Source organism: Phoenix dactylifera, chromosome 18 (genome assembly GCF_009389715.1).
Source record: "Phoenix dactylifera cultivar Barhee BC4 chromosome 18, palm_55x_up_171113_PBpolish2nd_filt_p, whole genome shotgun sequence".
Lineage (NCBI taxonomy): Eukaryota > Viridiplantae > Streptophyta > Magnoliopsida > Arecales > Arecaceae > Phoenix > Phoenix dactylifera.
The window spans coordinates 5,854,605-5,865,378 of NC_052409.1; the positions used below are offsets into that span (position 1 = coordinate 5,854,605).

The 10,774-nt window shown below is 36.4% G+C and overlaps 1 protein-coding gene across 6 annotated transcripts; it reads right to left on the minus strand.

The window, feature by feature from the left end:
* Positions 1 to 6: 6 nt before the first annotated feature.
* LOC120104414 lies at positions 7 to 9,346 on the minus strand. Of its 6 annotated transcripts, XM_039115510.1 has the most exons (4): positions 8,917 to 9,346; positions 8,329 to 8,409; positions 2,593 to 3,309; positions 7 to 2,160 (listed from the first exon to the last, which is right to left on the minus strand). In XM_039115510.1, the coding sequence occupies exons 1-4, from the start codon at positions 8,983 to 8,985 to the stop codon at positions 1,138 to 1,140; spliced, it is 1,890 nt and encodes a 629-aa protein (XP_038971438.1). In that variant the 5' UTR covers positions 8,986 to 9,346; the 3' UTR covers positions 7 to 1,137. The 6 variants fall into 6 exon arrangements, with proteins under 6 accessions (XP_038971438.1, XP_038971433.1, XP_038971434.1 ...); XM_039115505.1 differs by having other exon boundaries at positions 10 to 3,309; XM_039115506.1 differs by having other exon boundaries at positions 10 to 3,309; positions 8,329 to 8,399; positions 8,913 to 9,346.
* Between the last annotated feature and the right edge of the window lie 1,428 nt (positions 9,347 to 10,774).

A 10,774-nucleotide genomic window follows, 5' to 3' on the forward strand; every position in this document is an offset into this window, starting at 1 on the left:
TTTGTTCCCTTTCTTTAAGCTTAATAAAAATTCTCAAAAAACTTCAAAAATGCAATCAGCCATTTTTCTATGTGAGCAGAAGTCCATATGGTTATTATTGGCCTTATCACAAATATATATGAAAACAATGAAGGCAACAAATACAGTCATTGCATTACAAATTAGTTGTCATGCTCGAGATAAATAAATTTAGTTAACAGTAGTTATTAGGCTATGAACAAGTTTGAGTGGGGATGCATGGACTAGATAAGTCAATCAAGGACAGCAAACAGCCACAGAGCCCAAAAATTTGGCAAATGAGGACTTGTAAAGTTGACCACAGAGTTACAAGAAGGCTTAGTAATTATAATCATGGTTATTCTTTGAAAAAATGGGGTGCTGGAGACCCACATTTCACTCAAGCTGCAGGCATGGGCTTTTAGGAGGAAAACATAAGATGTGATGATTCAGACTTAGAGATGACATAATTTGTAAATAAGAAAATTCATATTTCTCTGATGCAATTTAATAAATACCTACACATGAGAACTAATTGGCAATTGCAACTAATGTAATTTTGAAAGAGCCACAAAGATATGCTATCGATCCTTTATCTTTCTAATGTTTCAGGTTATGCTAGATTTGACATCCTTTTCAGTATCATACAAGGAAATATGGGATGAACTTCTAGTTTATGCTAGCTAAGATATTTTCCTCCAAAGACGAGACCTTGATTTAAAGGACTTGAACACTTCTAGATTACCATCATAACAACTATCTTATCTTAAGAATCCCCTGCCTACTTTGCTTCAGGAATAAAAAAACAAAAGAAGATTGTGAATAAAAGCATACAGATGAACATAGAAATACTGCAAACACAATATGATTAAGCATGATTTAGAAATGAATAAGCATCCTACAATATCTTCAGACAACAGTAGAAGTAAGAAGAAAAGAAAAGAGAAACAAACGAAGGATTGCAGGACAGTGAGTACACAAAAGAGCCCTCTGAGAGACCCAGGATGTTACAAAATTTCATGATATTAAAACCTTCTTATAGTTCTGCCATTGATGAATTATTTAGCATTTCTATTATGGCTTAAATGCAACCTCATTGATCTGTTAAAATCATGCGAGAAAGTAGAGACTCAGAGTGCATTAAATAAGATATTCTATATGAGATAATTTGGAGATAGGAAATGCACTCACATCATCCTCAATTTCATTGTCCGAGGTTGTCCGAGGTTGGATCTCGGATACCTGAGTATTAGCTGTCTCTAACAACAAATTGGACTTTCCAGGTGGCTCTTTCATGAAGCTGGCCTTCTTAGCATCATCAGATGGGATCCTACTGCCAGTTCCAATTTCAGTTCCCATGCATGCATCAGTATCCTTCAGAGAAACTGAAGCAGATTCACTTGTTGTGCTGCTTTCTTTATTAATTTCACTGTTTGCACGTGCAGTATTTTCTTTCCCATCAATACTGCCAGCAACTAATTCTTGTGCTAGTGAAGATTCCTCATTGCCTAAGCATTTCGGAATTTCAACTGCTGGAAATTGATCACATGCATTTCTTTCCTTGGAAACATAATTACAATGGGAAGAATTATCGCTTTTTGATGGATGGAACTCTGAATGTTCATACATGGGGGAAGAGCCAGCTATTGCAGAACTAGAACCATTATTCTTCTGTAAAGATTCTTCGAGCAATGTGCTAGGCATTTGAAATTCATTCTGACTCTCTTTTATTTCATCAATTCGACAGTCAGGGTGAGGGATCCTACTGCCAGTTCCAATTTCAGTTCCCATGCATGCATCAGTATCCTTCAGAGAAACTGAAGCAGATTCACTTGTTGTGCTGCTTTCTTTATTAATTTCACTGTTTGCACGTGCAGTATTTTCTTGCCCATCAATACTGCCAGCAACTAATTCTTGTGCTAGTGAAGATTCCTCATTGCCTAAGCATTTCGGAATTTCAACTGCTGGAAATTGATCACATGCATTTCTTTCCTTGGAAACATAATTACAATGGGAAGAATTATCGCTTTTTGATGGATGGAACTCTGAATGTTCATACATGGGGGAAGAGCCAGCTATTGCAGAACTAGAACCATTATTCTTCTGTAAAGATTCTTCGAGCAATGTGCTAGGCATTTGAAATTCATTCTGACTCTCTTTTATTTCATCAATTCGACAGTCAGGGTGAGGGATCCTACTGCCAGTTCCAATTTCAGTTCCCACACATGCATCAGTATCCTTCAGAGAAACTGAAGCAGATTCACTTGTTGTGCTGCTTTCTTTATTAATTTCACTGTTTGCACGTGCAGTATTTTCTTGCCCATCAATACTGCCAGCAACTAATTCTTGTGCTAGTGAAGATTCCTCATTGCCTAAGCATTTCGGAATTTCAACTGCTGGAAATTGATCACATGCATTTCTTTCCTTGGAAACATAATTACAATGGGAAGAATTATCGCTTTTTGATGGATGGAACTCTGAATGTTCATACATGGGGGAAGAGCCAGCTATTGCAGAACTAGAACCATTATTCTTCTGTAAAGATTCTTCGAGCAATGTGCTAGGCATTTGAAATTCATTCTGACTCTCTTTTATTTCATCAATTCGACAGTCAGGGTGAGCTTCATTCTGGACCGGCTTTTCAGATTTTCTGGCGAGTAAATTACCAGTTGATGGAATGCTGGATGTTGCATTTTTATCGTCTGAGTCCATATGAGGAGCATGGACTGCAGTGCTGGCATTCGTAATACCAGAAATACATGAAATGCTATCCCCATGGCATTCTAATACATGCTGCTCGTCAACTAGATCTGAGTGTGTTTTATGGTGCAGACCAGATCTTGTCTGGCTGTGAGAGGGAAGGGCACTATGAGAAGAAACATTGGTTTGCTCCAAAAGAAGCTTAACTGCTTCATCTGAAGACTCCTTATAGGGTGTTTTAACATCTTCTGATGCATCATCTCTAATTAAGTCTCTGAATCTTGCTTTACTTTCAAAATTTTCAAAACATGAATTATGACTTGAAGTAGAGCTTAGAAAATTACTAGTTTCACTAGATTCATGCTGCTGATCATCACATTCTCTGCTGCTATAATTAGGCACTTTGTCACCAATAACAGAACTATCATCTTTTCTCCCAGAAGTGTCATGTGAAAGCCCATCCTTGATTTTTGATTCCATGATCAGCACAGTTCGCTTTAAGTGCAAACAAGATATGCAAGGAGCAGAACATACGTTGCACGTACCAGGTTCTGCTCTGGTGCAAAGTTTTTCATTCACAAGTAAGTGTCTTCCTTCAACTGGAAAATCACCCTATTGTAGACAAGTGAAAGAAAATTCAATATGCAACTTGTTAAAACATCATATATCAAATATAATGACCTCAGAGCTTCAAAACTGATACAGAAAGACTGCACTGGAGGTTTATAGGAACATGCAATTACATTATGTGTTTATGCACTGAAGTATGTTTGATGTGGATAATCTCCCTTCCTGGTGTTTTACAATAAAAGCACAACATCATTCAAAAAAACAGTAGAAGTATGACATAATTCAAAAACAGTAAAACCACGACATAAACACACTAAAATATCTAACATCTTATTAATAAGCAGACAAACATCATCGGTAAAGAATGAAATAAAATTGACAGGTTGAAGGGAAACAAAAAATGCTCCCTATACAGTTGAAGCAGGCATTTAATACTTCTGCATAGAGATGAAACATGCACCATATTAAATATTGCAGAAGTATATAGTGCCTGCCAAAATTACAAGAGAATAGACAATTTGACTAAAATATCTAACATCTTATTAATAAGCAGACAAACATCATCAGTAAAGAATGAAATAAAATTGGCAGGTTGAAGGGAAACAAAAAATGTTCCTTATACAGTTGAAGCAGGCATTTACTACTTCTGCATAGATATAAAACATGCAACATATTAAATATTGCAGAAGTATATAGTGGCAGTGAAAATTACAAGAGAATAGACAATTTGATGGTCCTCAGAGTTAAGGAATCAGATCAAAGAGAACAGCTCGCATTCTACAATTAAATGAGAAACATAGGAACTAAGGTAGGACCTGTGAGCTGATCTTATCACATGAGATCTGATAGATTGGACTCGATAAAATCCAACCCTATATGCATTATCAAACAGGGCCAATCCGAGATACTAATCAAGACTTGATTAACTCGATCACACAAGTCAACTGGCAATAGCTCAATTGGATAGGATCTGACCCAACTTGCCTGCACTACACTATCATGGTTTACCTTGACCAACTGGACCAGGGTTAGTACAATTTCAGCTATCTAAAATTGTTAAATTCCTACTACAGTAAAATTATGCAACACTTTGAATGTCCATCATAAAGTTGATTTTTGCAATGTTTAAAAACCACATTACTCATCCAACCAGAAATGAGACTGAGTCATTGACCACCAATTCAAACACTGCATCAAACAAAAAGGAAAATGATGTTATCATTACAATAAATATATCAACCACCAATAATGAATAGAAAAATCAATAGAATAGCACATATATATATATATATATATGATAAAACCTCTCAAACTTTCTTTTTTTAAGCACCTGTCTAACAGTTTTTAGCATGCTGTACAATCACATAACATCAGAATAATGCATAATATAATGATATCCTCCTATATAGTTTCTTCATTGATAGTATATTACTAAGATATAACCAATCAAAATTCTCAAAACAAAAACATAGTTTGATATCATCATGAATTTAGACAACTTTCAATGTATCAATCAACATATGTACAAGCATAGGAGCATCAAAAGCTTGAGGTTGAGGTCTAAAGTGACTACAGTAGAGGCTTGAGATGGGAGGAGTGATGGCCACTTTCCTCACCCAAGTCGCCTTCCATGAAGAAACCGTTAAGTCAAAGTTTGAGCCTTGAGGGTTTGAGTTTTGAGGCCTTAAGTTATGCAGCTTGAGGGTTGAGACGAGACTTTGGGATCCATAGCCACCTTCCATGCCAAGGAGAGGTTCTAAGGTCTTGAGCTTGAGACTTGAGGCTTGGGCCAAAGCCAAGGTCTAGATCTTGGAGGGGTGAGAGTAAAGATTAGAAGACAAAGGAATATAGCACCAATTTCCATACCCAGTTTTGCCTGTTGAAGAAGTCACAATATTATAGGTTAAACTTAAGGACTTGAGCAAGGTTGAGAGTTGACGAGAGAGGAAGTTGTAGCTGCTTTTTGCCCATGATGCCTTAGGTGGACAAAACCTAACCCCTAATTCAACACCAAAAATATTTTTTTATAATAAATAATAAATAAGGTATAACTGGCGGATCTAAAACCAAAACAGACCAAGAAGGTTGCCAATTAAATGACCAATCCAAGTAGCTCTTATAAATACACAAGTTTCCTTATTTTGCATTTATCCAAACCAAAGATCAAGCTAGATGACCATTCAACCCATTGGGTTGGCTAGCCAGGACTGATTTTATGTACTGGTTTTTCACTTTCGGCAACTGTTGCAAAAAAAAAAAAAGGGAAATAAACTTGCCCTCTGGAGTCTGTAGCTGAGTCCAACCACTTCATATTTGTTGTTTCACTTTTCAAAACATCTAATTTCTAGAGAGGCTCAACTAATACTTACATAGAATGAAAATTAAAAGAATTTGAAAAAGTATGATTATAATTAACTACCCTTTGAATCTTCACCTAGCTTACATGTGCAAACTCCACCCACCTTTTAGCATGCTCTCCCTATCCCAAGTCTAGAATTTTAGAGTAGCTCTTCTTAAAGCTTCTAGAACTCCATTAAAAAATCCTAGCTTATCATTATAGGATTATTCTTACCAATTATCATCATATCTACTTAGTTTTAGTGCTTTGAGAGAGAAACCTAACACTACAAAATCCTTGATTTAAATCATTATCAATCTCATTTTTGTAATGTAGATAAAATTTAGACCACTTCAATGCATCTGCACATGCCCTTTTACAAGTTAAAATTGTGCAAGTCTGCATATGTCTGTGTGCAGATAAGTATCTATATGTATAGGTGCATCAATGTATTAAGTAGAGTTATGGTACCACAAGATGGAAAAGAGGATGTTGCAATCAACTACCAAATTCAAGGATGGGGTTGCGAAATGAAAATGCAGGCATGACCTAGAAGGTCTAAAGTGCCTATAAACAAAAAATCATGGATCAAAGACCCCTTACCTATACACGAAGTGGTCCCTAAATGGATATATAGAATCTAAAGATTCATAATAAGGTGCAAATAATCATAGTCCTTCATGCAAAAGCAATTTTTTCATCTTAATGAATCTGGTGGGTGACCATCTTCTGCCCAAAAAGAATCATCTTTTCTACAAATTTGCAACACTGTGATGTCAAAAGAGTATGAATGCCAGGGCTGGTAATGGGCCTGGGCCAAGCTTGGGCTGAGAATTTTAAATTTTGGAATGGACCAAGATTGAAAGTTAAAGGCCCAAACAAATTTAGGACCCAGTTTAGGGAAACCTTGGCTCGGCTCAAGCCTAGCCTGAAATTGTGAAACAAATAATATTATACTATATACTTATTGTTTACATATATATTATACAATGTGTTATATCTATATAAGATACCCTAGTCATCAATTAGAAATTGATAGATGGTCAGGTTCAAGTTTTTACAAAATTCAATGATGAAACCCCACATCCCCTTTCTCATCTCGTTCTAGAGACTTCCTCCCCTCTTCTCCCCTTCATCTCTTCTCCTCTGTCAGACTTGTTGACCTTCTGCTTCCCTGTTGTCTTCACCTCTTCACATCTCTTGCCACTAGCAAGTTTCTCACCTCCTCTCCTCCCTTTTGTTGATTTGTTGCTTCATAGCCTCCTCCCCGCCACTGATTGCTGCCTCGGTCTCCTCCCATGCAATGATTCACAACCACCATAGCCTCTAACCTCTGCCAATTCATGATAGTATCAACCTCCTTCCCTCCACCAATCCACCACAATGACTACAGCCTCCTCCCCTCCACTAATCCACAATCTCAGCCCCTTCTCTCCAGTGATCTGCTATGGCAACATCAGCCTTGTCCCGTTCGTCAATCCCCATGGTCTCAATCACCAACCTTTGGACCTCCAATTATCTTGGCGGCTTAGGCCTCCTTCCCTCAACAGTACCCTTTCTCCAAATCAAGCATAAGTTTGGACCAACCTGTTAGCCAAATGTAATTGACCCTATTTAGGCCTTAGGCTGGGCTCAAGTTTGAGCTAGGGCTTGACTTTCAAGAAACTTTTTGGACTTAAGCCTGACAAACCCAAAATCATTCAGCCTACACTCAGGCAAGGTAGCTTGATGGGAGTCTAGTCTCTTTCTAGCACGAATCAAAGCACCTTAATTATATTTCAAAGGAAGGGATAAATGTATCAAGATTTGGCACAACAACAAAGTGTTGAATATAAAAAAAAACTTAAAAAGATATAATCAAAACATATAGAATATCTACTGGATATTTTTTTTATTTTTCAAAAAGATGCATATAATACATATAAAAGCATAGCAAACCATTGAAGCATTTTCTATGATCAGACATCAACAATTTCAGGTTATAATACCATTTAACTTGAGGAGCAAGTAATAGAATTAATGCACTTTGCTTTACAGCATAGACCCATATATATAATTAATAAATTAACAAGCAAGGATTATCACACTACAGTCTGGGTGAATATCTAATAATCTACACACGCAGTCCATGTATAGACTAAAGAAATGCATTAACAGGGAAAAGCAATATAACAAATAAGAAACAAATAATGTTTAGAGAAGCGCAAAGCCAATTCTTTCACAACTTTTCGATCAATTTAGCAGAATGATGTTAAATTGCAAAAATAATTTTAGAACTGAAATATGGTTTAACATCAAAACAGCATCTAAAAATAAGAAACAAAATAACCTAAAAACTGATAACACCAAAATAAAAACCATTAAAAATGAAGAACTGATGATTATTGTTGTACATCTGACCTTAATTTATGTCATGTTACATGTAGGCCGCCTACAAGGTACCATTTTGACTTTTGACATGTATCCGTCATGCTCGCATACATTAGCATGTTATCTTACTATGAATAAACTAAGAAGTAACATGAATAAAGGCCATGCGGTCTAACATGAATAAGGGCCATGTAGTCTTAGTATGTCAGTACAATTGAATGTTTCACAAAGAATTGAATGCGATAGTTCATACTAACCTCTAGACAATAACACTGGTAAAGAAAATGGCACATAAAGTCAGTACATTTAGAAGAAAAAGGAAGTAGTTCAAATATGTTAAGTATGCCTGTTACCAAATCTGTCCTCTGTAGATCATAGTTAGCCTCATCAATAGGTCCTTGGATGTGGCATGTCCCTTGCAATACTGGAGTGATCTAGAAAGAAGATTAGAAACTCGCATCAATAACAATTGTCATCATATCACTACCAAATTCAGCAATTAAAAGGGCAACAAACTATCATCATGAACAAACCACACAAAGAACACAATCCAAGGATGCTTCAAGATCTATTCGCATAACAACAGCAATCATTTCTCGCGGAATCAACTATGCAAATAACGATGCAATGCAACCATGCCGTCTGACTCAGAAACCCTAAAAAACAACAAACTACAGTGAATTATTGTGAAATAAAAACAGGCAAAAAAAGTAATCTTTCTCCCACAAAAGCCACAGTAAAATCTAGTTTTCCTTCAATAATTGATCATACCCAGCAATAATCTCGTGAAATGAGCAAACAAACCAAATCCTCACAAAAAAAATCCATCGAAACAAATAATTCAGTTCAGGAAGACATAAAATGGTCTAAAAAGAATCCATTTTCAGGAGGGCGAACAAGAAACCCTGATTAGAAGGAAGAAAGGGGGTAACTTTACATGCCTCCGGTTCTGAGAGCTTCCTCGTGGCATCATACAGCTCCTTCAGGGGCCGTCCGCGGCGGCTCCTCATCCTCCTTCCCAGGGCGAGATAGGCTCCGATCGGATGACCCTCCTATGGGGTTCCGGGACACCTCCGGAGAGGGAATTAGGGTTTCGAGCTTGCCTGCCGGCCCGAGTATGGGCACGAGGAGGCCTTTGGGAAGACGACGGGGATAAGAAGGCAGAAAAGGCCGGGAGGGACGCTATCGCGCGCTTGCGGGGGCGCAGGGAGGTAGAATAGCGTGCGCCGGACTGGAAAGGATCTGAGAGAGAGAGAGAGAGAGAGAGAGAGAGAGAGAGGAGAAGGCGGTTAGTTCTGGGGAGTTCTCTCGGAATCCATGGCGGAGGGGGAGGCAAAAGTGGGAAGGTGAAAAAGGGGGCGATGGTTTAGCGAAAAAAAAAGGGGGCGAGACCTCCTTAAAATACTAGTTTCGGTCACGTGCACTTCACGTGATTTTTCTCAAGTGTGTGTATGTTCATATATATATATATATATATATATATATATATATATATATATATATATATATATATATATACACACACAACTTGGACATCTGGCATAGAAAATAGAAAAAAAGGCTTATGAAATGGAAGCATTCTTATCATAGATTAATTTGCATGGATTAAGAAGTTTTGTATGTTCTAAACTTGGACATCCGGCATCATGCGCGCCTAAAGCATACGTTATTGGAGTGGTTGTCATTACCGCCATGATAAATACTTTTCGTTACCACAGTTTAAAATATAATAAAGAAAATTAAATCAAAGTGAGGTGTTCCTATGAAAGTGCTACTATTGTGATGTATTCATCAATTTTATAGATAAATATATGCATCATTATATCTTTCTACCTATAGTTCTTCTTTTTTTTTTCTAATTGATAGAGTTTAGGATTTAGAAAATATATATAGATAGCATATATTTGCAAAAGTAAATGCCTGCAAATGAGCGTGGCATTGTTCAAAATATAAATAAGGTAAGTGTATCAAGATTTTTCCTAAAATAATTAGAAAATATGTACCCCATTAGGTTTCGCTCTCCTCTTATATTAGAAAATGATACAAAGAAGGAAAGTGTATAAGCGATTTTAACATCACTTTTCTAAAAGATAAGCGATTTTAATATCACTTTTCTTAAAAGATGTTATTTGTAGGTGATTGAACATCTAGCAAAGTGCATGCCTTGTTACATGCATCGCATTCTATAAAGGTGGTCATGGCTTTTATTTCTATTGAAAGGTTTGAATAATTTCACCATTGCAATTAGAAAAAAAAAAAAAGGAGAAAACTAAAGTGATGGAAGTGATCTTAACATTTTTTTGAGAGATAATATTTGCAGATAATTAGATATTGGTAGCATACATTGGCTTTTCCTCTACATCAAACAAGAATGGGTGTTTAGTTACTTTCATCGTTGTAATTTAAACTGGAAAAAAAAAAGAAAACTAGAGTAATGGAAGTGATTTTAACCTTTTCTTAATAGAAAATGGTGGTAAACAATCAGGCGTCACACTGTGCATGGTATGTAAAGGTGGTTCTACATTTTATTTGTATAAAAAAGTACAAGTATTTTCATCATTGTGATTTAAATAATGAAAAAGGCAAAGAGAAATATTCATTTCAAATTACTAGAAATGGTACATTCAAATGTATATAATTATGGTATATACCACCTTTAAACTATCATGCAAGTACATCATTGGCTTTCATACAAGTTTTCATAAAGAGAAAAAAAAAAAGGATCTTCTCCTAGTTTTCATACTAGGGCGATTGGTGCATGAGGTCCAACCAACGAAATCATAGATGAGACAAGTAATT

Excerpts from the sequence above, each read along its gene's own strand:
- LOC120104414 (XM_039115505.1), bottom strand. The coding sequence starts at position 8,985 with ATGAGGAGCCGCCGCGGACGGCCCCTGAAGGAGCTGTATGATGCCACG. Across the intron at positions 8,410-8,916 it reads GGAAGCTCTCAGAACCGGAG|ATCACTCCAGTATTGCAAGG; the intron begins GCATGTAAAGTT and ends TCTTCTTTCTAG. Across the intron at positions 3,310-8,328 it reads ATCTACAGAGGACAGATTTG|GGTGATTTTCCAGTTGAAGG; the intron begins GTAACAGGCATA and ends TGTCTACAATAG.